The sequence below is a fragment of the Crocuta crocuta genome, unplaced genomic scaffold (genome assembly GCF_008692635.1).
Source record: "Crocuta crocuta isolate KB4526 unplaced genomic scaffold, BGI_CrCroc_1.0 scaffold41, whole genome shotgun sequence".
NCBI lineage: Eukaryota > Metazoa > Chordata > Mammalia > Carnivora > Hyaenidae > Crocuta > Crocuta crocuta.
Window position 1 is genome coordinate 4670657 of NW_027529428.1, and position 26244 is coordinate 4696900.

The 26244-nt window shown below is 43.4% G+C and overlaps 1 protein-coding gene across 1 annotated transcript in view; it reads left to right on the forward strand.

The window, feature by feature from the left end:
- PRUNE2 (prune homolog 2 with BCH domain) overlaps positions 1–26244 on the forward strand; it is a 259377-nt gene that overhangs the window by 68584 nt on the left and 164549 nt on the right. The window contains exons 5-6 of the mRNA XM_077759363.1: positions 6818–6970; positions 9843–9937. Of these exons, the coding sequence (XP_077615489.1) occupies positions 6818–6970; positions 9843–9937 (248 nt within the window). The remainder of the gene's footprint in view (positions 1–6817; positions 6971–9842; positions 9938–26244) is intronic.

Consider the following 26244-nt stretch of genomic DNA (forward strand, 5'->3'; position numbering starts at 1 on the left):
TTTTTTTTTAAGTTAGAGAGAGAGGAATAATCCCAAACAGGTTCAGTGCTATCAGCATGGAGCTCAGTGTCGGGCTGGAGCTCACAGACCATGAGATCATGACCTGAGCCAAAATCAAGAGTCTAGTGCTTAACCAACTGAGCCACCCAGGCGCCCCTAACATCTGATGCTTTTAAAGGTGTATTTCTGGGGTGCCTGGGTGGCTCAGTCAGTTAAACGTCCGACTTCAGCTCAGGTCATGATCTCACCGCTTGTGGGTTCAAGCCCCGTGTCGGCCTGTGTGTGGACAGCTCAGAGCCTGGAGCCTGTTTCGGATTCTGTTTCCCTCTCTCTCTGCCCCTCCCCCACTCACACTCTCTCTCAAAAATGAATGAATGTTTAAAAAATAAATAAAGGTGTATTTCCTCAGAGCACAGCTTCAGTTGCATACCACATGCTTAAGTGTCACATTTTCATTTTTGTTTGTTCAATTAAATAAAATGTGTTGTAATTTCTTCTTTTTTACCAAGAGTTATTTAGAAATGCGTTGTTTAGGGCACCTGGGTGGCTCAGTCAATTAAGCGCTGACTTTGGCTCTGGTCATGATCTCCCTCTCTCTCTGCCCCTCCCCTGCTTCCTCTCTCGCTCTCAAAAATAAAATAAACATTACAAAAGAGAAGTGCATTGCTTAATTTTCTAATATTTGGGAATTTTCTAGTTTTGCATATTACTGATTTTCAGACTATTACGGTGACCATAGATGATTACTCTATGGTTGTAATCTTTTAATCACACATATATTTAAAACTCCATAAGATATAATTGTTTTCTGCAGCAAACATTGATTTATTCTTATCCACACATTCTCAGTCTCCAGTGCTCTTCTTTCTTCCCTGCATTCTTTGCTTCCATATATAATAGTTTCCTTCTGCTTTTATTATTGCTTTTAGTGTGGGTTTTCTCTTGACAGACAATTTCAGTTTATTTTTCTGGAAGTGTCTTTATTTTGCCTTCATTTTTTCATGCGTTCACTCAGTACAGAATTTCAGCTCGGCAATGATTTTATATCCACGCTTTGCAGACAATTCCGTTGTCTTCTGACTTCCATCATTTTGGATGAGGTCAGCAATCCTTTCTATTGTATCTTTGACAGTCATGTTTTCTTTTTCTGATTGATTTAAAATTTTTATTCCCTGTAAGTTTTACCAGTTGTAGTGTCATCTGGCTAGAGGTCTTTTTCTTTGTGTTTATCCTGATTTGGGCTCATCGCTGAACACAAATGGTGGAGTAATAGCTTTCATAAATTTTGAACGGTGATTGGCTGTTGCCTTTTTAAATATAATTTTAGTCCCGTTTTCTCTCCTCCAAGGGAAACTTCCCTATCATGTATGTTAGGTCTTTTTTCCATGTTCCCCGGGTCTCTTACGCTCATCTCTACAAATTTTTATCCCTTTTTTCTCTCCAGACTTCAGCATGGAGATTTTCTTTAGGCTTATTTTCCAATTTACTAATCTTCTCAGTGGATCTAATCTGTTGTTAAACATATTTTTTGAGCTCTTTTTTTAAAAAATTTTAAACGTTTTGTTTTAATTAATTTTTAAACATTTATTTTATTTTGAGAGACAGAGAGACAGAGAATGAGCAGGGAAAGGATACAGAGAGAGAAGCAGGCTCCAGGCTCCGAGCTGTCAGCACAGAGCCTGACGTGGGGCTTGAACTCATGAACTGTAAGATCATGACCTGAGCTGAAGTCGGATGCTCAACTGACTGAGTCACTCAGGCGCCCCTTTATTTTATTTTTTGAGCAAGAGAGAGAGACAGAGTGCAAGCAGGAGAGGGGCAGAGAATGTGAAGCAGGCTCTAGGCTCTGAGCTGTGAACACAGAGCCCAATGCGGGGCCCGAACCCACAAACTGTGAGATCATGAGCTGAACCAGGGTCGAACGCTCAACAAACTGAGCCACCCAGGCGCGCCTATTTTTTTGAGTTCTTAAATTCAATGATTAAATTTGCAGTTTAAAAATTTCTTTTGCATATTTATTTATAGATTCTAATTCTCTACTGTAACTCTCCTGCTCCTTTAAAAAATTTCCCTCTAGTTCTGTTTCCATTCTTTTTCTCATGAGTTTTTTTTTCCCCTCTGGACTTTTCAATCATTAGATCATATTATTTTTTTTTATGCCTGGTAGTTTGTAATTGATGGCTGAATAGCATGCCTGAAGGGTGTAGAGACGATGAAGCGGTGGATGATGAGCTTCGTTTGCTCTAGAAAGGACTGGTTTTTGCACCTCAGAGGCAGTTAGAAGAATGTCAGAGAAACTTCATCTATTTTGTGTTTGAGCTGACTCAGATCAGGACTCTGTCATCATGAGGACTAATCCATTCTTGCCTCATCCTTCCGCTCTAGGAGGTAGAGGCCAGCAAACTTTATCTGCGTAAAGTCAAGTAGTAAATATTTTAGGCTTCTCAGGCCTAGTTGCCTCTGTTGCAACTTCTCACCCCGTCATTATAGCACAAAACATCCATCAATAATATTCATAAGTGCGGTTGCACTCCACCAAAACTTTCTTTAGAAAATGTGGCGGTGGGCCAGATTTGCCTTGCAGGTCATTTTCTCCAATCTCAATCCCAGGGTGTAGCTCTTCAGGGACCTCCCCTCCAAACCTTGGGTCCTTCTCTGCAGAAAGCCCTAACACTCAACTTTTGTTTCACTGTCCCTGTAAAACTGTATGTTATATCTGTGAATCTTTTTTTTTTTATTTTTTAAATGTTTATTTTTGAGAGAAACAGACAGAGTGTGAGCAGGGGAGGGGCAGAGAGAGAGGGAGACACAGAATCCAAAGCAGGCTCCAGGCTCTGAGCTGTCAGCACAGAGCTCGATGCGGGGCTCGAACCCACAAACTATGTGACGGTGACCTGAGCCGAAGTCAGACGCTTAATGGACTGAGGACCCAGATCTGTGAATCTTCTTATCTCATTGGCTACAACTTCTAAATTAGCAAATACCCAGAGAGGAAAAGCAAAAAAAAAAACAAAAAACAAAAAACAAAACACCAAATGTGGGCTTCACCTCTTTGTACTTACCTTGTCTCTGGGATCTCCACTTTAAAGTCACCTGGGTAACTGTCTGATGCCATCACAGATTTTTAAAATATATTTTACTGTAATTTTATAAATTTGGGTCTTGTATCTAGCTTTTCTCCTTGTTCTTGGTACAAGTCGTTTATCAGAGCCAGAAGCAGATGAGGGTCTTTTTTGAAATTCAGATTCACCGTTGCCTCAGCCAAGGGTGGAAAAACCACCTTTATGTTTTGGCTTCTGTGCCAGAAATTGTCAGACCAAAGGATACACTCTGAATCCAGCTGGCTGCTCCCCACCTTTAAATGATAATTTATCTTAAATCTGCCCACTTCTCTGCATGCTGATTGCTTCTTCCTTGTTCTTATCTCAAATGGCCTTCGGGGGGCACCTGGGTGGCTCAGTCGATTAGGCGTCCGACTTCAGCTCAGATCATGATCTCACGGTTTGTGAGTTCGGACCTTGCATTAGGCTCTGTGCTGACAGCTCAGAGCCTGGAGCCTGTCTTCGGATTCTGTGTCTCTGTCTCTCTCTGACCTTCCCCGGCTCGTACTGTCTGTATCTCTCTCTCAAAAATAAATAAAACATTTAAAAAAAAAAAAAAAAGGCCTTCGAATTCTCCTGTTGGGCTTTGTCTGATTCTTTCTCTACTTGGTAGCCAGAGGGATTTTTTAAAAATATTTATTGACTTATTTTATTTTTGAGAGAGAGAGAGAAAGGGTGAGGGGCAGAGAGAGAGAGGGAAAGAGAATCCCAAGCAGGCTCCACACTGTCAATGCAGTGCCCGACACCGGGCTCAACCCTGCCACCATGAGGTCATGATCTGAGCTGAAATCAAGAGTCAGATGCTTAACCAACTGAGTCACCCAGGTGCCCCCCAGATTTATGTTTTATAAGAATCCCTCCAGGGACTCCTGGGCAGCTCAGTCAGTTTGCATCTGACTCTAGATTTCAGCTCAGGTCATGATTTCACAGGTGGTGGTATTGATCTGCATGTCAGGCTCCACCGTGACAGTGTGGAGCCTGCTTGGGATTCTCTCTCTCTCACCCTCTCAGCTGCTGCTCTCTCTCTCTTTCTCTCTCTTTCTCTCAAAATAAATACATAAACATTAAAAAAAATAAAACATGTGAGCATGTTATCTCTTGCTGCTTAAAACTCTCTTTTTTTTTAAGTGAACTCTAGGCCCCACATGGGGCTCAAACTCATGACTCTGAGATCAAGAGTCACCTGCTCTACATCTGAGCTAGCCAGGTGCCCTTCATTGCTTAAAATTCTTTAATGTCTCTCTATTTCATTTAGACTATAGAAGACAAGCTCTAAGATGGCTTGTAAGGCCCTTCATAACCTTGCCCCTATCTACCTCTCCAATCTATGTTTTCAGGGTTTTTTCCCCCTAAAACCATACTATCTAGTTCAATTAATTGTTTTCCATTCCTTGAGGTAGCTGGAGTCTCTCCACCTCAGTGCCTTTGCACATGGTCTACCTGACCACGATCTTCTTACTTTTCCTTCACATTAAGTTATCCTTCAAGTCGCAGCTAAGGTTAACTCTCTCTACAAAGCTTTTTGTGACTCCTAAATTCTGGCCTAGATCCAGAGTACTATGTATTTCCCCAGTGATACTCCTCATACCTCTAATAATTAAATTTTATGTGATTACCTATTTGTAGCCCCTAAATACTCTGAGCTTCAAGAGCCATGAGTGTCTGTATTTCAGTCTTGAATCATTGCATCTAGCATAGTGCCCTGCCCAACGCAGGTGCTTCTTTGTTTAATGAATGAATGAATGAATGAATGAAATACTTTAAATATATTTGGCATATTTACTGTTATTATGATATTTGCATTGACTGATTCTCAATATAACTTTATAAGCTGGGAAAGCAGTATTATTTCTGTTTTAAAATGAGCAAATGGTGGGGCACCTGACTGGCTCACTGGAACATATGATTCTTGATCTCAGGGTCATGAGTTCGAGTCCCAGGTTGGGCATATAGCTTACTTGATTAAAATAAATAAATAAATAAGTAAAAGAAAATGGGAAAGTGGTCATAAACAGGCCAGCTGACTTGCTTGGGGTTTTTCAAGATGTTTAATGGCGAGTATGGATCTAATCTCTAGGTTCTATAGGTTTTAGGATAGATGTCAAGATTGCACACCATGGTTTTCCATCACTCATGACATCATTTCTCCTTTTTCTTTTAAGTTTATTTATTTTTGAGAGGAAAAAAAAGAGTGGGGACGGGACAGAGAAGGGGACAGAGGATCTAAAATGGGCTCCATGCTGAGCCTGATGCGACCTCACAAACCATGAGGTCATAACCTGAGCCAAAGTCGGACACTTAACTGACTGAGCCACCCAGGCGCCCCCATTTCTCCTTTTTTCATTCTTACCTCTTTCTTTCTTTTCTTCCTTTTTTCCTTCTTTTTTTCTTTTCTTTTCTTTTCTTTTCTTTTCTTTTCTCTTTTCTTTCTCCCTCCCTCTCTTTCTTTCTTTCCTTTCTTTCTTCCTCCCTCCTTCTCCCTCCCTCCCTCCCCCCCCTTCTATTTTTTTCTTTCTTTTCCCTTCCCCTATGATTATNCTCCCTCTCTCTTTCTTTCCTTTCTTTCTTCCTCCCTCCCTCTCCCTCCCTCCCCCCCTTCTATTTTTTTCTTTCTTTTCCCTTCCCCTATGATTATCACTAAGGACACACCGAAGCCAGAGAGATGGTGAAACCTTGATTAATCAATAGATGTGCAGACTTGTAAGAGTTTAATCATTCATCAGTAAGCAAAACTTTTCTTTCCCCCATGGCTCCATGTTAGCCTGGGATCAGGGCTCAAGGAAAGGGGATGTGACAGGTGGCAAATCCTCTTTCTCATGGTGGGATTGTGCATAGACGATTCCAGGAGCTTGTTGGAGGTTGGTCATTCCTATTGGTGAATTACTTTGTATTCAAAGCCTAGAATGTACACCCAGCTTGTGAATTCTTAAAAATGGATAATAATAACTTCAGAGCAGAGTGTGGGTCCTGGGACATCGGGAATGGGCCCCAGGTTCACTGCCTTGCTGCTGACAGTGAGACTGTCCTTGTGTTGTTAGAAGGAAGAAGATCACAAGAACCGTGTAATGTGATGAGTGGGAGCAGTCTTCTCCATGGCCTCTGAAAGGGAGTATTAAAGGGAAATATTAAGTAATATTAATATTTAAAAACAGTTTGCCATTAAACTTCATTCTGAAATCAGAAAAACACGTATATCTATTTTGTAGGTTTGTGTGGGAAAAGCTATTCATTTTGTTCCCTTTACCCCATAAACTCTGTCCCACAAAGTGTGCAGAGAGTCACATTGCAGAGATGAATACCTGGGGAGCAAAGAGGCAGGGCAGACAGTATCTGAAGGCCTTACTAAAAACGGCAAGAGGGGCGCCTGGGTGGCTTAGTCGGTTAAGTGTCCGACTTTCGCTTAGGTCACGATCTCGCGGTTCGTGGGTTCAAGCCCCGCGTTGGGCTCTGTGCTGATTGCCAGCTCAGAGCCTGGAGCCTATTTCGGAGTCTGTGTCTCCCTCTCTCTCTGACCCTCCCCTGCTCACTCTCTCTCTCTTTCTCTCTCTCTCCCTCTCTCCCTCCTACAAATAAATAAAAAATATATATAAAAAAACGGCAAGAAACTGAAAGTGGACGTGTGGATAGACAGGCCAAAAAAAAAACATTGATTTTCCTGGCTCTCCCCTCCTGGCTTGGCTGGAAAGTTTAAGGCCATTTTCATTCGTGTCTTTCAGGTAGCATCCTTTTCAAGTGGATGACCATGGAGTCCGAGCAGATCTCAGAGAAGCAGGAGGAAGTTCTCTCTATCCTGGAAGACAGATTTCCCAGCTTACCTCCAAGAGAGGACATTATCAACATCCTGCAGGACACCCAATTCAACGCTCAGGGTGAGTGCCCCCGGCCCCGGCCCTAGTCGGGATGGCCGCTGGGACCGCATGTTGCCAGGGCCCAGGACGTGAGTCTGGCTGTGCCTGCGTTTTCTTCCCTAGTGCCTGTGCCTGTGGAAGATTCTCAGGTACGTGATGTTGACTCACCCGGAAGCGGGCAGCCTGTGCTGCGGCCTCACCTCTGGGGCCTTTGCGTCTGGATGGATGGCTCATTCACGCATCTGATGTGCACCCCAGATGCCTCATTACATGAAATCCCTGTGCCGAGAAGGTTCTGTTCTGAGAAATGTGGCAGGAGCGATGTCAAGTACAATGGGATTTCATAAATCAATTAATTTTAGGGGGAAAAAAAAGGAACGGGAGAAGACAGCTATGTAGATAAAATTATTCTCTAAATCGAAGCTTTATCAACATAGTGGATTTCCTGGCTCAGTTGTTTTATAATAATAATAAGAGATATAATTAGGAGCACCTGGGTGGCTCAGTCAGTTAAACAATAGAATTAATTCATGGATGCCTGATACACTCAAAGTTTTGCTGGTATAACTTTGCGTGGATTATCTTAACTGAGTCTTCATGACAATCCTGACAGTCAGGTGCTGTTATTATCCCCAGTTTCCAGACCTGAACACTGAGGCACAGAAGGGCGGCTTTGCTTTCTTGTCACACACACAGCTGGTGAGTGACCAGGCCAGACCCAGACAAAGCCTTCTCCCTTCATTTGGAATCCCCCAGGGCCAGAGCCTGAGGCAAAGCACCTCAGGTTTGGGAGGCGAACCCAAGAAGCACTGAGAGGGGCTGGAGTGGTTTACGGAGCAGCGTGTTAGCTCTGTGGGAGGCCGTCACCCCATGGGGGAGCCCGGGGAAAGGGTGTGGAATTGCACCTCAGTGTTACCCCCCAGCGAGGGGTGCAGGGGTGCGTTAGAACTTGCTCATCCAAGCTCCAGGGACTGGTTGTGAAAAGTCAGGAGTTTTGTGAATGGGGTTGTGTTGGGTCGGCAGCTGAAAATCAGCGGTGGTGGAAATATCGACCCCGTAGTTATGGACAAACACTACAAATCAAGCTTGATTGTTGGTTGTTAAATATTTACGAGCACACCACTGGGCTCTCAAGGGCTGCTCAGTCCCGGGGGCTCTTAAGCCCTCCGAGAGAGACGCAGGTGCCGGGGGATGGGTGTCAGGCTGGTGCACACGGCGACGGGAGGTGTGAGGACGTGTGGGTGGGGCCCCTACGCACCTGCTGCAAGTGTACAGGTGCGCATGTGCGTGTAGGGGTGGCTGCGTGATGAGACGCAAGTAGATGGTGGCCTTTTAGTCTTCAAGTCAAAGAAAAATATTTCATACCCAACTGTTTCCCCACACTGCTGCGATCGACGGAGAATTCTAAGGAGGAGGGCAAATAGTCAGCTCTGGTGTTTTAACATGCATCTGGGAAGGATACATGTGCTCTAGTGGACTTTAAAATTTTTTTCACATTTATTTATTATTAAGAGACAGAGCTTAACGGGGGAGGGACAGAGAGAGAGAGGGAGACACAGAATCTGAAGCAGCCTCCAGGTTCTGAGCCAGCTGTCAGCACAGAGCCGGATGCGCGGCTCGAACTCAGGAACCGTGAGATCATGACTTGAGCTGTAGTCCGACGCTCCACCGTCTGAGCCACCCAGGTACCCCTGTTGGGCTTTATTATGGGTTTTCTCCCCAAAAGATTGGGACTAATCAGATAAAATTACCTAGGATGGGATTTCAATGTCAAGTCAGACCCTTTCCTGTTTTTCAGGGATAGATTTTATTGAAACACATGGGTCAGCTGACTAAAACTACCTTCTAGATAATTTAGCCATTCCAGATTATTCTTCCAGTAGCTCCAATTGCCAAAGCCTATTGCAAGGGGACCCACTCAGTCATGATATTTTATGGGCCATATTTATAAAGTGCACCTTGAAATTTTTTAACATTTATTTTTGAGAGAGAGACAGAGTGCGAGCAGGGGACAGGTGGAGAGCGAGGAAGGCACAGAACCCGAAGCAGGCTCCAGGCTCTGAGCTGTCAACACAGAGCCCAACACGGGGCTCGAACCCACGAACTATGAGCCAAAGTTGGACGCTTAACCGACTGAGCCACCCAGGTGCCCCTACAAAGTATATTTTGAATAAAATTACAACTGAAAATATGGAGGCTCAACTAAAGCCATCCTGAAAGCAAATTTCAATCTTGTGACATATTCCTTAGCTAGTTTGCATGATTATGCCAGGTTTTCCTCCTTTGCCCACTTCTCCCCCATTCCATTCTCTGCCCTGGTCTGCTGTGGGCCTCTAGGGGCTGGCCTCTGAGTGTTTAATCCTCTGGCTTCTGGTTGGGTTTGGTTAGTGAGAAGAGTTAGTAACACATGGAGTGTGAGGGTCCAAGGAAGGTGAATAAAGAGGCTGTACTATTTTTCCCTGGCTTCCTTACTGATTTGATACTGAGTTTCTGGCAGCCCCTCTCCTGTACTTTCAAGTCTGTTTCTTCCTTGTTCCTTTGCAGTGTCTGGATGCTTCACCATCTTTTATTCATTTTCTTAGCCCCGCCCCCACACTTCTGTATGTGTCCTGCCATTAAAAAATCGTGCATGCGTGTGTGCGTGCGTGTGTGTGTGTGTGTTTGTATATGTGTGTGTGGCATGAGGGGTGAAATCTATTTCTAGGAATGCTAACTGGTGCAAATATTGTCTCTAACGTGATTTTTGCCTTAATGTGTGTGTTTGTTATGGGTAAAAGAGATCTTAGTGGGGGAACATATTGAAATTAACGGGGTGAATTCTTTACATAGTCCCTTGATAGTACCCAAAAAAGTTCCCCAAGTGTAACATAATGTTTTCCCCTCTCATCTGTAGGGTTAAGTATTGAACAGACAATGCTGAAGGATCTAAAGGAACTGTCAGATGGAGAAATAAAAGTGGCCATTAGTACCGTGAACATGATGCTTGAGGTAAGGGTGGGAATTGGTTTTTTTTGGGGGGGGATGGCGGATTTTACAATATATTTTCTACAGCATAAGTCAGCATTACTCTTTTGTTCTGAATGCTTCACTGTGATATATTTGACTAGGAATGCGGGTTGTTATTTTGGATGGAAACACTGTGCTAAATCGATGAGAAATGCCACACATGGATTCCCAACATGAGTGCTATTTCATTCATCTGAGTACAAGACCTAAGACACAAAATTCAAGTTTGTATGCGTGCGTGTGTATAGTCCGCTGAAAACAGTGATTATACGTGTAATAAGATTCCCTTCCATTTGCTCTGTGCACCACCCCACATTGTCCATCAGACTTTTGTAAGAAAGCAAGTTGTCCTTTGGCCCTTGTAAGCTAATTGGATGCATGTCATTTTTGGTAATCAAGGGTGACAGCTCAAGTATTCACAAGCCTCTCCTTCCAATCTGTTAAATGAATGACTCAGAGTGAATATTACTCTTGTCTTTGTGTGTTTCCTTGGTAAATTATCTTTTGTCGACTTTGGGGGTTTTCAATGACTTGTATGTTAATCTTAATTAACCTAACTAATGGGGATGATATTTTGCAGAAGCACATTTGTGCTGTACAGAAGTCTGTGTATTTCTTTACTGTTGTATTGCCTTGATCGAGGCACTGAGCGCTCAGATTTATGGAGATAAAAATTGCTATAGAGCATTTCATCTTTTGGTTTTTAGAATTGCGCATTGCCATTGCATTTCTTTTTCCTCATGGTGTCGATGACAATATCAATGTGTGTATTTCTAGTGGATTGCAGGCATGCATCCGGTATCCATACCTTCGAAAAACCAAGAGCAACCCAGGTGCTTTTTTCCCGCAATTTCTTTGGAAAGTTTATTCCCTGTTGATTGACATCATAATTCAGCTCACAGATCTATATGAGTACCAGGAGGCAGACTGTTGTCACTGGAGAGAAAGAATCACATTTGGTGGTTACATTAGTGTCTCATAGTTTATAGGGCGCGTTCTCATTGTATGTGATTGGTATATTGACTCAGTTGTGTCAGTGGACTTTCAAATTGATAAATGCTCCATATAATTAGATATGGATGTGACTCAATACAAGAGATACATGCAATTTGGGATGTAGTAACTAGATAATCACCTTCAATTAGAAATCTGCCTTGTATATAGAAATCCAAGGAAAACATGGATCTTGCAAGGGTCAGTAGCTCAGAGAATCATTTCTCCTAGTTCAAGCCTTAGGGTTTTCTTTTTCCTCCCCCCTCCCCTGTCTCCCTTCATTTAATGGCATCTTATTAGGTTTTAAATGCCTTGTTTGGAATTCCTTTCTAAATTAACATAGAGTATCTTGTAATTGCTTAGGGAACTGTCTGTAGTTAGCAAATTATTTTAAGGCTGTTATTATTAAAGACTTCCCATAGCTTTCACGTACCTTTATTTAGATTACAGGGGTGTATAAACGGCTTTGTCAGATATGTTAAACTGTAAATGTTTGTCGAGCTGAATAAGTGATAAAATGATCGTCTACATCTTTACAGTAATTTACATAGAGGTCCAGTAATTAATCAGGCAGTTAATTACATCTCTGGAAACACTATATGATCTTCTGGGAAGAGGAAGAAGGACATTTTTATGTGTAAAGAAGGGTACACAGATTAAACTCTAATCAGCTGAATGAGAGCTTTTCACTTGTGCATAATGGGGATAGTAAAGATGACTGAGAAATGGAGAAGCAAATCCTTAGTAAGATCTGGTGATTTCTTAAAAAGAGAAAATGCACGTTATTTATTCAGTCTGTCCATTGGAAAAATCTCCCAGTTTAGGGCAGAGTTTGATTTTCTCTACAGAGCATCCTGTGATATGGATCCCTACTTACATTTGATTATGTTTAGCCTCCCTTTCCATTTCTGACTTACATTTGATTATATTTTAGAGCCTCCCTTTCCATTCCCATGGACCTCACTTTTTAAAATAATGATGGCATCCCCACAATCTTATTCTGTGTGTTTTGAACAGCTGTCTAAATGCCCTTTAAATCTAGCTAGAGTCTCAAAGAAATATTTTTAGTTCCTACGAGTTTCTTTTTTTAAAATCTTTTAAAGTTTATTTATTTATTTTGAGAGAGAGAACATGAGCAGGGGTGAGGCAGAGAGAGAGGGAGAGAGAGAATCCCAAATTGGCTATAAGCCATCAACACAGAGCCCAAAACAGGGCTGAAACTCACAAACCGTTAAGATCAAGACCTGAGCTGAAATCAAGAGTGGGTTGCTCAACCAACTGAGCCACCCAAGTGCCCCAGTTCCTATGAGTTTCTAAATCTCATAGTTTCTAAATTTCATAATCTCATAGATAACTTCAGAGCACCTCGAGACCTAAGCTACTTCATGATGACTTTTATAAATTCTCCATTGTTTATAACCATTTCCCAGAACTCTTGTAAAATTTAGTCTAAAGGACCAACTTAGGACTGAAATGATTATCGTGTCTTCCATTAATTGTGAGCTTGTTTCATGTATTTATTTAATCACAGACAGTATTTTAAGTTAATTGAGGTAAATTAGAGTTGGGGGGTAAAACCATTGCTTTGACAGATGGGTTAACTCTGGCCTTCTATGTTGTAAGGAGAAAGCCACTAAGCCCTTTCTTTCTCATTTTCATGGTGGTATATACCACAAATAAGAGTTGTAATCTAAGCAGGGTGGTAGACATTATTGAAAGATCCAGCACAGAAAGCAAATGATTGTAATGATACAGAGTTTCGGTGCTTTGCTCCACGTGAGGTCAGAATGAATGTGACTTTGAAGAGCTGTGGATTAAAATTTCCTTTCCAGAAGCACAACCAGAGGGATAGCCCTTCTTACAGAGAGGACTTGGAAGCTAGGGCCCTAGAGAAGACACTGCTGTCCCTTTCACATGACTTTCAGGTTGTTCTGAGTCCAAAATAGAGCACACATCTTGTGGGGCGTACACACTACATATTGGGATTCATTCACTGATTAGCAGTGTCCCTGACCCTTTGTGCCCTTTGCATTGCTTGCCAGTTTGATTATCAGAAGAGGAATCACAGGTGGTTGATTTTGTTCCAATCAATCATGGTCTTTCTATCGAAGTATCGTTGACACACAAGGTTCTGTTGGTTTCGGGTGTACAGCATGGTGATTGGACAAGTCCAGACGCTGGCTTTGCTCACCCAAAGTGTAGCTCCCGATCTGGCATTTAGTGGTGGATCCAGTAGAGAGAAATAAACGTTGCCAAAAACGAAATCCATATTCAAAACGAGAAAGTGTAAAAATTAAAAATAATAAAGCTTTAATCAGGAAAAAGAAAATCTGTGGGGATCAAAGCACATATTTCACTGGAACAAACTTTGCCTGTGTTCTTTTTTTAATTATTATTTTTAATGTTTATTTTTGAGGAAGAGAGTATGAGCAGGGGAAGGGCAAAGAGAGAGTGAGGGATGGAGGGTCCAAAGTGGGCTCTGAGCTGACAGAAGCAAGCCCGAATCAGGGCTCAGTGCAGGGCTCGAACTCATAAACCATGAGATCATGACCTGAGCTGAAATCAAGAGTTGGACGCTTAACCAACTGAGCCATGCAGTGCCCCTCGGACTTTACTTTCACATCATCTTTCTTCTTGTCTCTGTGTCCAAATTTGCCCTTTTCTACGTGGACACCAGTCACACTAGATTAGAGCCCACCCAATGACCTCATCTTTATTATATCTGTAGCGACCCTGTGTCCAAATAAGGTCACATTCTGAGGTACTGGAAGGGCTTCAATACATTAATCTGGGGGTAGAGGGGATACAATTCAACCAATAACATATGCATTTTGTAAAAGTAGTCATTTCCCAGACAATTTCAAAGGAGGAAACTTACACGACTGTTTGAATGAACCTACTACCTGCTAAGCACATTTGATGTGTTGCTTCCACTTGTTTTCATTTCAAATCAATTTCCCTTAAATGAGGAACGGAGGGGATTTTCTACCCTTGAAATTTCATCTACTTTATTGGGAGCTGGAGTCTGAGGGGAGTTCTGGGGCTTGTTTTCTTGCCGGGGCTCTGCTGCGCTCTCAGCCCTGAGCCTCCCCCTGACCAGACGCTCTGCTATTTGTGACCTGGAACCGAACACATGTGATACATTCTGGTAAAGTGACTCAGACCGCTGACTCATTCTGCCCTGTAGACATTACCAGCTAAGCTGCACCTTGGAACACTGCAGAGGGAAAAATACCAGCATTTTCCCTTAGCGTTTAGAGCCCCGAGCAGAATGAATTCCCCAGATCGCTGTTCGACTCTTTCCTAACAAAAGGGAACATTTACTCAGGCCGCAGTGAGGCATCACAGAATTTGTAACCGGGGCTTTAAGACTTGAGCACGCCACTCCAGAATATGGCTTACCAATTTTAAAACACCAAATATGATTTCTCACTGTTTGAGCTTAGAGATTTTGGAGTTCGAGATGGAAAGTACCATTAGACGATTTACCTGCTTTTTTGTTGGATCATAGAATGCATAACAGTAATATTTTCAGGGAGCATAGATTATTTTTGTTTAACGTATTCTTTTTAAAAAAATTTTTTTGACATTTATTTTTGAGAGAGACAGAGAGAGAGAAAAGTGGGAGAAGAGAAAAGAGAGAGAGAGGGAGACACAGAATCCAGAGCAGGCTCCAGGCTCTGAGCTGTCAGTACAGGGCCAGATGCAGGGCTCGAACCCACGAACCGTGAGATCATGACCTGAGCCGAAGTCGGACTGACCCACCCAGGCGCCCCTTAACATATTCTTTAAAATACCAAATGCTTACACTGAAGGCAGTTTTTCAAACCCAATTGGCCAATGGGCGGAAACGGGTGCACCCTCGCCTCCAGGGTTTTAAGTGCCTCCGTTTCCTCTAGGGTACAGGTGTGCCAATTCCTCCTAGCTAAAGAGTTAACATTTGATGTTGAACCTCACTGCGTACCAGACAGTAGAGTGGGGACTCGCAAGCATCATTTTTTTAAATTCTCCNCCAGGTGTGCCAATTCCTCCTAGCTAAAGGAGGAATTTGATGTTGAACCTCACTGCGTACCAGACAGTAGAGTGGGGACTCGCAAGCATCATTTTTTTAAATTCTCCCAGGAAGCTCATGCGACAAGGGTGCTGCGATTACCCCCCTAGTGGTTAAGGTAGCTCTAGCAGCTGTAACAGATAAACCCCAACCCTCGGAGACTCAACGCAGAAACTGTTGAGCTTTTGCTCGTGAAGTGATCCACCTTGGTGTTCCTGGCCCAGTGGCCACGGGTGACCCAGAGATCATGGTCAGCATGCAGCTCCCGAGATGCCTGCAGACCTTTCCATCCTGTCACCGAGAGAGAAAAGAGCTTGGAGGACCACACGTAGCATCCATCACTCTTGCTCGCCTTTCATTGGCTCAGTTACCTGGTCACGTCTGGCTTCAGGGAAGCAAAGAAATGTAGTCTAGCTGTGTGTTCAAGAAGAACCACCTGGAAGAACACTTAGCCAGTCTTTGCCACAGTCTCCATCTTGGAGACGAGGAAATGGGAATCTGGAGAGATGAGATCATTTGTCCAAAGTACAGTCAGAACTAAAATCCAGGTTTGTCATGCCCCGGTACTGTTTTCATCGCTTGGGATATGGTACCCCTGGGCAAGGCTAGTTGTAGTCTTTGAGCCCACTCAGGGCTTCACCAGTGAGTCATCTAGAGTCAGTGTTTGCCCCAAACTCGGGGCGTCAGACAGCCTAGACCCGCCCCCGCCCCCCCAGGCAATCCTTGGTTGAAGTCTTCTTTTCTCTACTCTTCATACCAGGCCTTCTTCCTCTTTATCTTCACATCTTTACTTCTTTTAAAAATCGTTTAAAAATGGTCTTTATTGATAAAAATGGTTCTTTTAAAAAACGGTTTTTATCTATGAACATCATCCAACCCCCAAGTATTCATAGTGAAAGTAATTATTGGCCCCTGATATAGAGGAGATTTGGTAAATAAATCAAGGACACACAAGTAAATAGGAACAAAGATTGTGGGGCAAGGGACTGGGTAAGAAATACCATGTAGGAAGGAAAGTGTGATGTTTCTTCTCAGCCTGATTCTAGAATTCAAGAACAGGAGTGTTCTGGTTTACGTTGCTGTGATTTAACTTTTTTCAGATCAGTACTCCAAATGGAGAGCAGTTATTGAAAAAAATTTTAATGGTAGAGATTTTTTTCAAAGTTTATTTCTGAGAGAGAGAGACAGAGTGCGAGCAGGGGAGGGACAGAGAGAGAGGGGGAGACACAGAATCCAAAGCAGGCTCCAGGCTCTGAGCTGTCAGCACAGAGCCCGACATGGGGCTCAACCTACAAACCGTGAGATCATGACCTGATTTGCAGTCAGATGCTTAACCTACTGAGCCACCCAGGTGCCCCTGGTAGAGATTTTTTCATTCCAGAGATGGAATGAAACATTAGTACTTTTGAGCACTATCCTAACTCTGAGTAACAACACTCTGCATAGTTGAGGTGTTAGGAGTTCTCAATTCATGCCTGGCTCAAGGGTCCAAAGGGGTTTAAAGCGAAGCCAAACACAGGCAACTTGCATTGTGTGAATTTAATAATCAGTGTGTGTGAGGCATTTGACGTACGAATTTAGAGCTAATAATTCGTAGCTTCTTGAGGACAGTGGCGGGGTGAAAAAAATGAAAGACAGCACCACAAAAGTGGACTCGCATTCTTTTTGAGCTACAATGAGCAGTTCTTGATAATCAGACATAACTGAGATGAGAGAATTACAAATCCTTATGTAAAGAGTGGCTTATCACATCGGTGGCAGCAGCACTTTGTCTCTGAAACAAAATGTACTAAGCAGCTGACGCTTATCATATTTAGAATCCCTACAGTTTGTATGTAGGTAGCTCCTTCTGCAGATGGCCAAAAATACTTCAAAGACACCAAATACAGCCTGAAAGCCAGCCTATCTAGAAGTGCCTTCTAATGCCTTCTAATGGACTTCCTGTTGCATATCTACAGCTTGAGTGAAGTTAGAGCTAAGTTGACGCGTGTTGACAGCTTTTCTCTGTTTTACCAGTGGGCCCATTTCAAAGACACCTCACAACTGGGTTCACCAAACTTGGCCCATCCAGCCCGACTTCTGGGTCTTGATTTCCCTAAACTGCACGAAATACCTCAGTGCAGCTTTTCTAGCTATCCTGTGGCAGCAGGAATGAGGTCAGTGGTGATCCAGGGTTTAAAGATGATAAAGTTGCTCAGTGTGCTTTGTGCCTTTCTGGCCACAGGGGTCGTGCCTCAGACCTCCGTCCTTGTCGCCTGTATTCCTTTTTAAAAATTTTTTTAAATGTTTTATTTATTTCTGAGAGCGAGAGAGAGAGAGAGAGAGAGCAGGGGAGGGTCAGAGAGAGAGGGAGACACAGAATCTGAAAAAGGCTCCAGGCTCTGAGCTAGCTGTCAGCACAGAGCCCGATGCGGGGCTCGAACCCACGAACCGTGAGATCATGACCTGAGCCGAAGTCGGACGCTTAACCGACTGAGCCACCCAGGCGCCCCTTCTCTCCTGTATTCCTGATAAAAATGCATTTACGTGGAGGAGACGGGAAGGGGGTGGAGAAAACACAAAGCCTTCCCCGGGGCATGAACCTCTCCTCAGGGCTCAGAAATTCCCATTGGCTTCCCTAGGCAACTGTGCAGTGGGAATGAGATAATGAGATATGATGCAACTGAGGCTTGGAGGGGGGGTGGAATTTAAGCGATGCTGGCCTCAGAAATGGTTATTTGACTTGGTGCAGAAGGCAAGCGAGCTCTGGAAGGAGCTGCGTGCCCGTCTGGGAAGCCCAGGTGGACTGGTAGCAAATGAACAAGGCCGAGTCAATACTCCACTTGCTGGTGTTTCACTTGCTGCATCTCTAGTGGAGGATGGCTCTCTGTGATTCAGATGTGCAAGCATGTGGATGTAGAATACTCATTACCATCCCTCCTCCTTATTACATTTTGTTCTCACCCCCCACCCCCAACATGTCCTTGTACCTGCTTTTGTACCAAGAGCTTGGAACAAGACAGGGCTGCCGTACACCGAGCCAGGATTCCTGAGCTTATGATGTGTTGGGTCCAGTTGGCTCCTCCCCTCACTGCCTCCTCCTCAAAGGGACAGGGTGCTCCAGTCACGTGCCACTGTGTAGCCCATTCCCAGAACGTGGAGGTTATAAGTATTAGTATTTCTCATATTCTGTGGGTTTGTTGAATTCAGTTGGACGGCCCTCCCTCAGTCAGATGGTGGTTAACTGTGAGGTCAGGTGGGACTGTCACCTGGCTTGAGTTTCTCCCAGCAGGGCACATAAGTTCCAACAGAGACAACACAGGAGGGAGCTTTCTTTCTTTCTTTTTTAATGTTTATTTATTTTTGAGAGAGAGAAAGAGAGCACAAGCAGAGGAAGGGCTGAGAGAGAGAGGGAGACACAGAATCTGAAGCAGGCTCCAGGATCCGAGCTGTCCACACAGAGCCTGACGCAGGGCTTGAACTCACGAACTGCGAGATCATGACCTGAGCCGAGTTGGACACTCAACCGACTGAGTCACCCAGGCACCCCCCAGATAGTAAATATTTTAGACTTTGTGGTCTGAGAGGCAAGACTGAGGGCATTATACAGGAACTTAAATAGCAGCTATTTGAAAATGTTTAGGGGCACCTGGGGGACTCACTCGGTTGAGCATCTGACTTCAGCATTTCATGATCTCAAGAGTTCATGGGTTCGAGCCCTACATCGGGATCTGTGCTGCCAGCTCAGAGCCTGGAGGCTGCTTCAGGTTCTGTGTCTCCTTCTCTTTCTGCCCCTTCCCCACACATACCCTGTCTCTGTCTCTCTTTCTCAAAAATAAATAAAAACATTAAAAATTTTCTTAAAAAGAAAGAAAATGTTTAGCTCATGGGCCATACAAAAACAGTCAGTGGGCTGCTTTGGCTCTGTAGGCTGCAATTTGCTAACCTGCTATAGATAAGCAATAAAAAAAAAAAAAAAGCTGTGATTTGTAATGTTTGCCAATTTCTGTAGTATAAATACTCTTATTGTTGCTGGTTTGAAAATACTAATATGATATTATAAAAACAGAGTTGGGAATAGTTGATAATACTTTATTGTATAATTGGAATTTGCAAAGAGAGTGGATCATGAATGTTCTCACCAAGGGGGAAAAAAAGGAAAAAGATAAAAATGTACCTATGTGAGGTGATGGATGTATGTGTTCATTCAATTGTGAGAATCCTTTCTCAGACATGCCCATCATCAAACTGTAGACTTTAAGTATATTATATACATATACATATCAAGTCATATGTAAATACATATACATATCAAGTCATCAAATTGTAGACTTTAAATATAATTTTATTTGTCAGACAAAACAAATGGAGAAGAGATGTGCATACCATTATAATAGCATTTTTTTTTTTTACCATGCAGATACTATAGATATAAATAATCTCAGGAGCACAGATAATAGTAACAGGTAATAAAATAATTATGAAGGAGTGTGTTTCAGAATTTGACTTCTATTTTTCATACAACTTAATGTAAAGTACATAATTCAAGCTTTGTAATGGCTGTGTTTAATTTGCAAATGGTGGATTTTCAGATTTCCCCCAGATTTTCCACTTGTCTCTAACCTGTACGAGTCAGTTTCAGAATACCAATGGGAATTAGACCCCAATTCTTTTTTATTTAAGTTTATTTATTTATTTTGAGAAAGACTGAGGCAGTGCAAGTGGGCAAGGAGCCGAGAGAGAAAGAGAATGACTCTCAAGCAGGCTCCATGCTACCAGCGGAGAGCCTGACTCGGGGCTCGAACTCATGAAACTGTGAGATCATGACCTGAGCCAAAAGGAAGAGTCGGGTGCTTAACTGATTGAGCCACGCAGGCACCCCCAGACCCCATTTCTTGATATGAGGAGTAGCACGTGCTTATAGAGAGGGAAGAAATTGAAGGTGACCATCTTTGGAGACCGCTTAAGGAGGGAATTGCTTTTGGTATCCAAGGCTTTGTCATTCAGTCCCAGACTTTTTTCTATAAATCAAGAGTAGAACCGTAATCTATGATTCATAACTTACTTGCCTGGTTTCATGCATTTTGGCCAACGGTGATATATTTCCGAGAATTAGATAGTGTTAGCATAGATTAAGAGTAGACAGAGCCACTCAGCAGCCTGAAATAACAGGTCAGGTGTACGGTACTGAACAACATTGAATAATTAGTCTTTTGAGGCCTTTCCTGTTTGGACACAAAACATCACAGCCACCCCCACCTTCGCTCGCCAGTCACCACACATGCTGGGGACTCGGGCTCTTGCCCTGGCGGCCTTGTCTTTCCCGTTCTGCTCTCTTCTCTGCAGCTGGAGACGCAGAGCTCGGTCTCTCCAGCTACACATCGTCACCACGTTCCCCCTGAGCTTCAGCAAGCACCGGCTGTGTTCGTGAATGCTGTTTCCCTCTTTGGACCACACCCCGGATTGTCCCTGTCACTTCATCACCCTCCGCCTTTCCTTTTCTTAGCAGGTTTTGCACACCTCCCCCTTTCCCACGTGGCCACAGCGTCCCTGCCCCATTTCTCACTGCCACTTCTGCCTGAGTATGACCAAACTTCCTTCCGGGAACTTCCTAATGCATACTTGCCATTCAAAAGCCGATAAGAAAGGTCTTTCCATAGGTCATCAAAATGCCTCCGGCTCTCCATTTGCATGCAGTGTTTCTGGTACTTCTGTGACTTTATTTGGGGACCTGTCATTTATTTTTTTTAAAGGTTTTAATGTTTATTTATTATCAAGAGACAGAGAGAGACAGAGCGTGAGCATGGGAGGGGCAGAGAGAGAGGGAAACAGAATCGGAAGCAGGCTCCAGGCTCTGAGCTGTCAGCACAGAGCCTGATGCGGGGCTCAAACTCACAAACCGTGAGATCATGACCTGAGCTGAAGTCCAATGCTTAACCAACTGAGCCTCCCAGGTGCCCCTGGAACCTGTCATTTAAATTCACATTCACCTTTGGGGAAATGGGCATGTTATCAGGGGGCATTTTGAATGAGTTCATGTGTCACTGCATCTTATATACATACAAATTGTACACTTCTTCCACAGTCATAAGCAGGCAGTCCTATCTTACTGAAATCCTTGTGTGCCAGGAGGTCAGTTGCCCCTTGCCTTGTGAAGGACCCCGGGTATTAAAGCCCATCCTGCTGCGGAGTGAGCTCCAGGAAATTGGGGGGGATTCAGCACCTCTCTGGTTACTGCCCTGCAGGAAATGTTGGTATTTGCAAAGCTAACAGGTAGACTTCGGTTCCGTTCACTTAAATCTCCCCAAAAGATGACAAAGAAACCACAAGACAGCCTGTTAAGTGAATTCATCCTCCCCTTCAGCACGGCTGAGGGAATTAAGGATCAGCATTTCACAAAATGTATCTGTGACAGTTTGAACTTTCTGCATGCCACAATATCACATTCTCTCCTGCATCTTTCTCTCTGCGAACGGAAACCCTCAGGACATAGCGATACGCTAGAATGACTGCTCTTTCACTCTGTAAATACATTTTTTAAGTGTACTATAATGTCATTTTGATGGTTTAATTTCTAGAAGGATTTGGCTAATTACATTTTTAGGAACGCACTCAGCCCAGTTTCAGCTGCCTGATGTTACTTTTAATAGCAGCCATTGCTTACCTTTTCTCTTGTTTATTTCCTCTCTCTCTCTCCTGCTTTGCAGAGTTAGTTTGCTGATGTGGAGACCTGACCTCAGTTTAAATTAGTTTGTCTGTAACACTCCTGTGAATCATATGCAATATTTTAATGGTTAATTACTGCATTGTATCAACTTGTCATAGAGAAGCAGGCTGTGAGACGAAAGGAAAATTATTCCCTTTTCTTGTGACAGAAGAAACCTCTACGAAAGAGAGACAGTGGAGTGGGGTTGTATGAACACCTCTTTCCTGTCCCTATAGGTAAATGCTGAATTGGTTCCCTGAGTAACAAGGACTCTTTTTTAGTACACACTGAAATGAAATAATAAATTTATACCAAATAGCCAGTGGCAATTCAGAGAAATAAGGAGACTCAAACAAAGGAATAATTTAAGGTAGTTACTTTCTAGACTATCTTTTTGTTGTTGTTCCTTAATCAACAGTGATTGCTAAGGTTGGCTGTGTTGAAGGCTAGCGGAGAGGAATGGGTTATGACAGGTCGGTGGTGTCGCCTAGTGGTGGAAAAAGGAAAACAGAGAAGGTGCCAGACCTAGGTTTTCGTGATTTATCGTTGTCTTTTATTCCATCAAAAGAATCATTTAATGCTCATTGTATTCCTAGCAGCGGGCCAGTCTTCACCTTGAATAAGTCAAGTTGAAAAACGTCAGTATAGTCGTAGCCAACATTTGTTGAGTGTTTACCAGGTACCATACATTTTCTTTTAATTTTCTCATTGAACATCTATGACCAGTCTTTAAGATAGGTCTGTTCTTATTTCTAACTTATAAATGGATTGTAATAGACTCTTCCAGAAAAAGTAGCTCTTTTCCTGATAACCATTATGAAATCTAGTTGTCAGTTTCTTCTCAAATACCCATGCCAAGTAAATCTGTTCCAGCCTTTGAAAGTGCTTTCTTTTTATCTCAAAAATGCAACAGTCATTCTGTATCTACCCACCCATGTCATTACCTACCTGTCCATGGAGCCCAAACAATGAGGCTTCTGTCTTATACTACAGTCATCAACCTCACTAGCTCACCCTACTGCATGTCAGATTGGATAATGTGTTCTTAATACAACAGGGTTGAAGGAGGGCTTGAATGCACATACTCATTTTGTCACCTGCTTAAGCATTCATTAACATAGCCATTTGTCATCAAACATTTATTGGGCGGCTCCTAGGTAGCTGAAATATGGACTAGATATTGCAATATAGGGGTCTTGGCCTTCCCTAAGCATATGAACGATTGATGATTCTAATTGGTTTAATGGGCGAATGCAGGATACCAGAGTTTCTGACTCAGTAGCTCTGGGGTGGAACTTAAAAATTTATATTTCTAATAAGTCCCCTGGGCTGCTGGCCCAGGGGCCATACTTTGAGTTCCATTGGCCAAGAGCCGTTTGATTCAGGTCCCAACTTTTGCATGCATAGGCACAATACTGACGAAGGGAGCTGGCGTTCATGGAGTACTGTGATAGGTGCTTTATATTAGTTATCTTTTAAAATTCTGACACAGGCAGTTATTATATATCTATTTTACAGGTGGATACACTGAGACTCACAGAGGGAAAATAAACCACCTCAAGCCACAAAGTAGGCACTCCAACCCAGGGATCTCTGATTCCAGAGTCCTTACTCTTTCCCAATTGTTCTATGTTGGGTCACAGAAGAAGAAGTTTATTGGTATCATCATCATTGTTATAGATAACTCCTGATATGAAAGATATCAAAGGCCGTGTTTCCCCAAAACTTAGTGGCTTCAAAGACAACCATTTAGTATTTCTTGTGATTCTGCACATCTTGCCTGAGCTCACTCATGCAGCCACAGTCAGCTGATGGCTCTTCTGGGGCTTGTTAATCTAAGGTGGTCTCTCTCACATGGATGGGGCCTCAGCCGAGAAGGCTGGAGTGGATAGCTGGGTGGCTGAGTCTCTCTTTATATGTGGTCTTTCATCCCAGGCTTCTGCACTTGAAAATAGAGACTTTCAAAATGGCGGAAGCAAGAACTTTGTGGGGCTCTCAAGCCCTGCGAGGTCAAGCCACATGCTGTTGGTCGAAACAAGTCATGGGGCCAGCCCAGACGGAGAGTGAGGAAGGAGACTGCACCTCTAGTTACAGTTCCTCCAAAGTGGAAATAATTTGTGGCCACTTAAAATCCACTAGAACCTCCAAACAGGGGGCACGAATATTTGTTAACTTTGTCACAGTTTTAGTTGTCCTGGATTTTATTTAGACGAAGACCATCTTGTCAAGTGTTCTTAAGCCCATCAGAAGAATCACATCAGTAATGAACATTGGAGGAGGACGGTGATGAAATCAAGTTCTTGCTTTTTGATTGCCTCCTAGGATGGGTCCAGGGTTGAATGGCCTCAGTATTCTCCTTGCCGGCTTAAAGGTCTTCAGTAATAAGGATATTTGTATTGAATATTTTTTAAATGTTTATAATGATTTACTTTGAATTTTCAAGACTTTATAGTAACATGAAACTATAGAGTATAAAAGGACACCTGGGTGATCAGGTTAGAAATGTTCATTCAAAACACTTATGGGATAGGAAACTGGGCAATTCATATTGGTGTATGGATAATATAGTTTCACAAATATTATATGGTTTGCACATCTCAAGGCAATAGATTTGTAATGAGACAGTCCCGGTCCCAGAAGGACAGGTGGCCTGCTCAATTAAGATAGTTTGAAGAGGGGCGCCTGGGTGGCTCAGTCGGTTAAGTGTCCGACTTCCACTCAGGTCATGATCTTATGGTTTGTGATTTTGAGCCCCACGTCAGGCTCTGTGCTGACAGCCAGCTCAGAGCCTGCAGCCTGCTTCGGATTCTGTGTCTCCCTCTCTCTCTGACCCTTCCCTGCTCACGCTGTCTCTCTCTCTCAGAAATGAATAAAAATATTTTTAAAAAAAGATAGTTTGAAGAATGTCTGCTGAGGTGAGCCGTTTCATTAGGCTAAAGGCAGAGTGAGGAAGACTGCCAGGAAGAGCGATGTATACCAGTGGTGGCCACCCTAAGCCTGAAAGGAAAGAGAGAAGGCTTCCAGAACCTGAGAGGGAAAGGCTGAAAAGACCAGGCCACCTGTAGAGGAGCCTTTGGTCAAGGAGGGGCCAAGTTCAAGGTGACCCCAAACAAAAGGAAATGGACGAACACCCTGCACTCACTCTTTTTTTTTTTTTTTCCCATCTCGACACCTGTTGGGTTTTCTGTTGGCTAAAACCAACAACAGAAAACTAGAGGCTGGAAGCGACTCTTGATGTTTCCTATACAGTCACTGCTATGGCAGAAAGCAGAGCGGAGGGGGGTGGAGGTGGGTATTGCAAGGACACAAGGAAGACAGTTTGTAGACACACATTTGGTTAGAAAGCTCAGCTGAAGCCCCGGGGAAGTACAGAACCCTTCCCTGGGTGGTGTGTGAGACCAGGATACAAATTTTCAAAAGAAGTGGAATAAACAATAATTACAGTGTTTTTAAGGTACTCTCATTATCTTGGGAGAAACCAAAGGAATGAAATTCAAGAGAACACATTTTGAGGTGAGCGTGTCCCATACATCAGGGCATCAGTCCCTTGCCTCAAGCTGGGGCAAGAGGTTCTAGAAAGTCTCCTCAGAGAGACTCATATGTGCCCCCTTTCGATTTGGGGGACACTGTGTTTGGGTGTATGTTTCGCTTGTGCCTACAAAATGGGAAGGGTGAGAAATATGCAGAGTTGGCTACGTTGACAGTAAGACCTAGAACACGTGGCGGCACGGAGCCGTCTTCACCCTGAGTAAACTGTTGGAGTAAAGCAGATGCAGGATCGTTATGGGGGCCAGATCTGAGCCACCTGCAAGCGACAGCCAGCATGCAGTTTTTAATAGATCCTGCCCAAGAGTGCTGACTGGAAGTGAAGACAAAGCAAATCTCAGCTGGAAGAAGCTGGAAGCAGAGCCAGCTTCCTCAGGGCTGGGGAAGTGAGGAATAGGTATGGATCCCAACTGTCTAGGAGCGTAGAACAGATAGGATTTGCTCCATAGGGAGCCCGTGAAGGTGACCCACCTGTGAGTTGCAGGAAGCTGTAGTATACAGGTATACCATAAAGTGATAATTGAGTGACAATTTTTTAAAGATGTATTTATTCATTTTTGAGAGAAAGAGAGTGCATGCAGGCAAGGGACAGAAATCTGAAGTGGGCTCTGTGCTGACAGCAGCGAGCCCCATGCGGGCCTCAAACTCATGAACCATGAAATAATGGCCTGAACTGAAATTAGACGCTCAACCTGAGCCACCCAGGTGCCCCTCAGGTGACAATTTTTCTATTTCTCCTACCTCACATACTTCCTGTCTCCAACCCCAAAATGATCCAGAACAATAGTTAGCAAAATGAATGAGGAGTAGAGGGGGTGGAGGGGGAAAGAATGGAGAGGCCGTCCTACAGCATGTCCCACCAGCAATGGGACTCCCTCGGGGAGGGGAGAAGCTTAACTCCATTAAAGACCGCAATGTTGACTACTAAATTGAGACGACTTCCTGTGAATTGAAATGCCTGAGAAGCTTTGCTACCTGAGAGTAACAAAACCTTGTCCACAAACACCAGGGAGT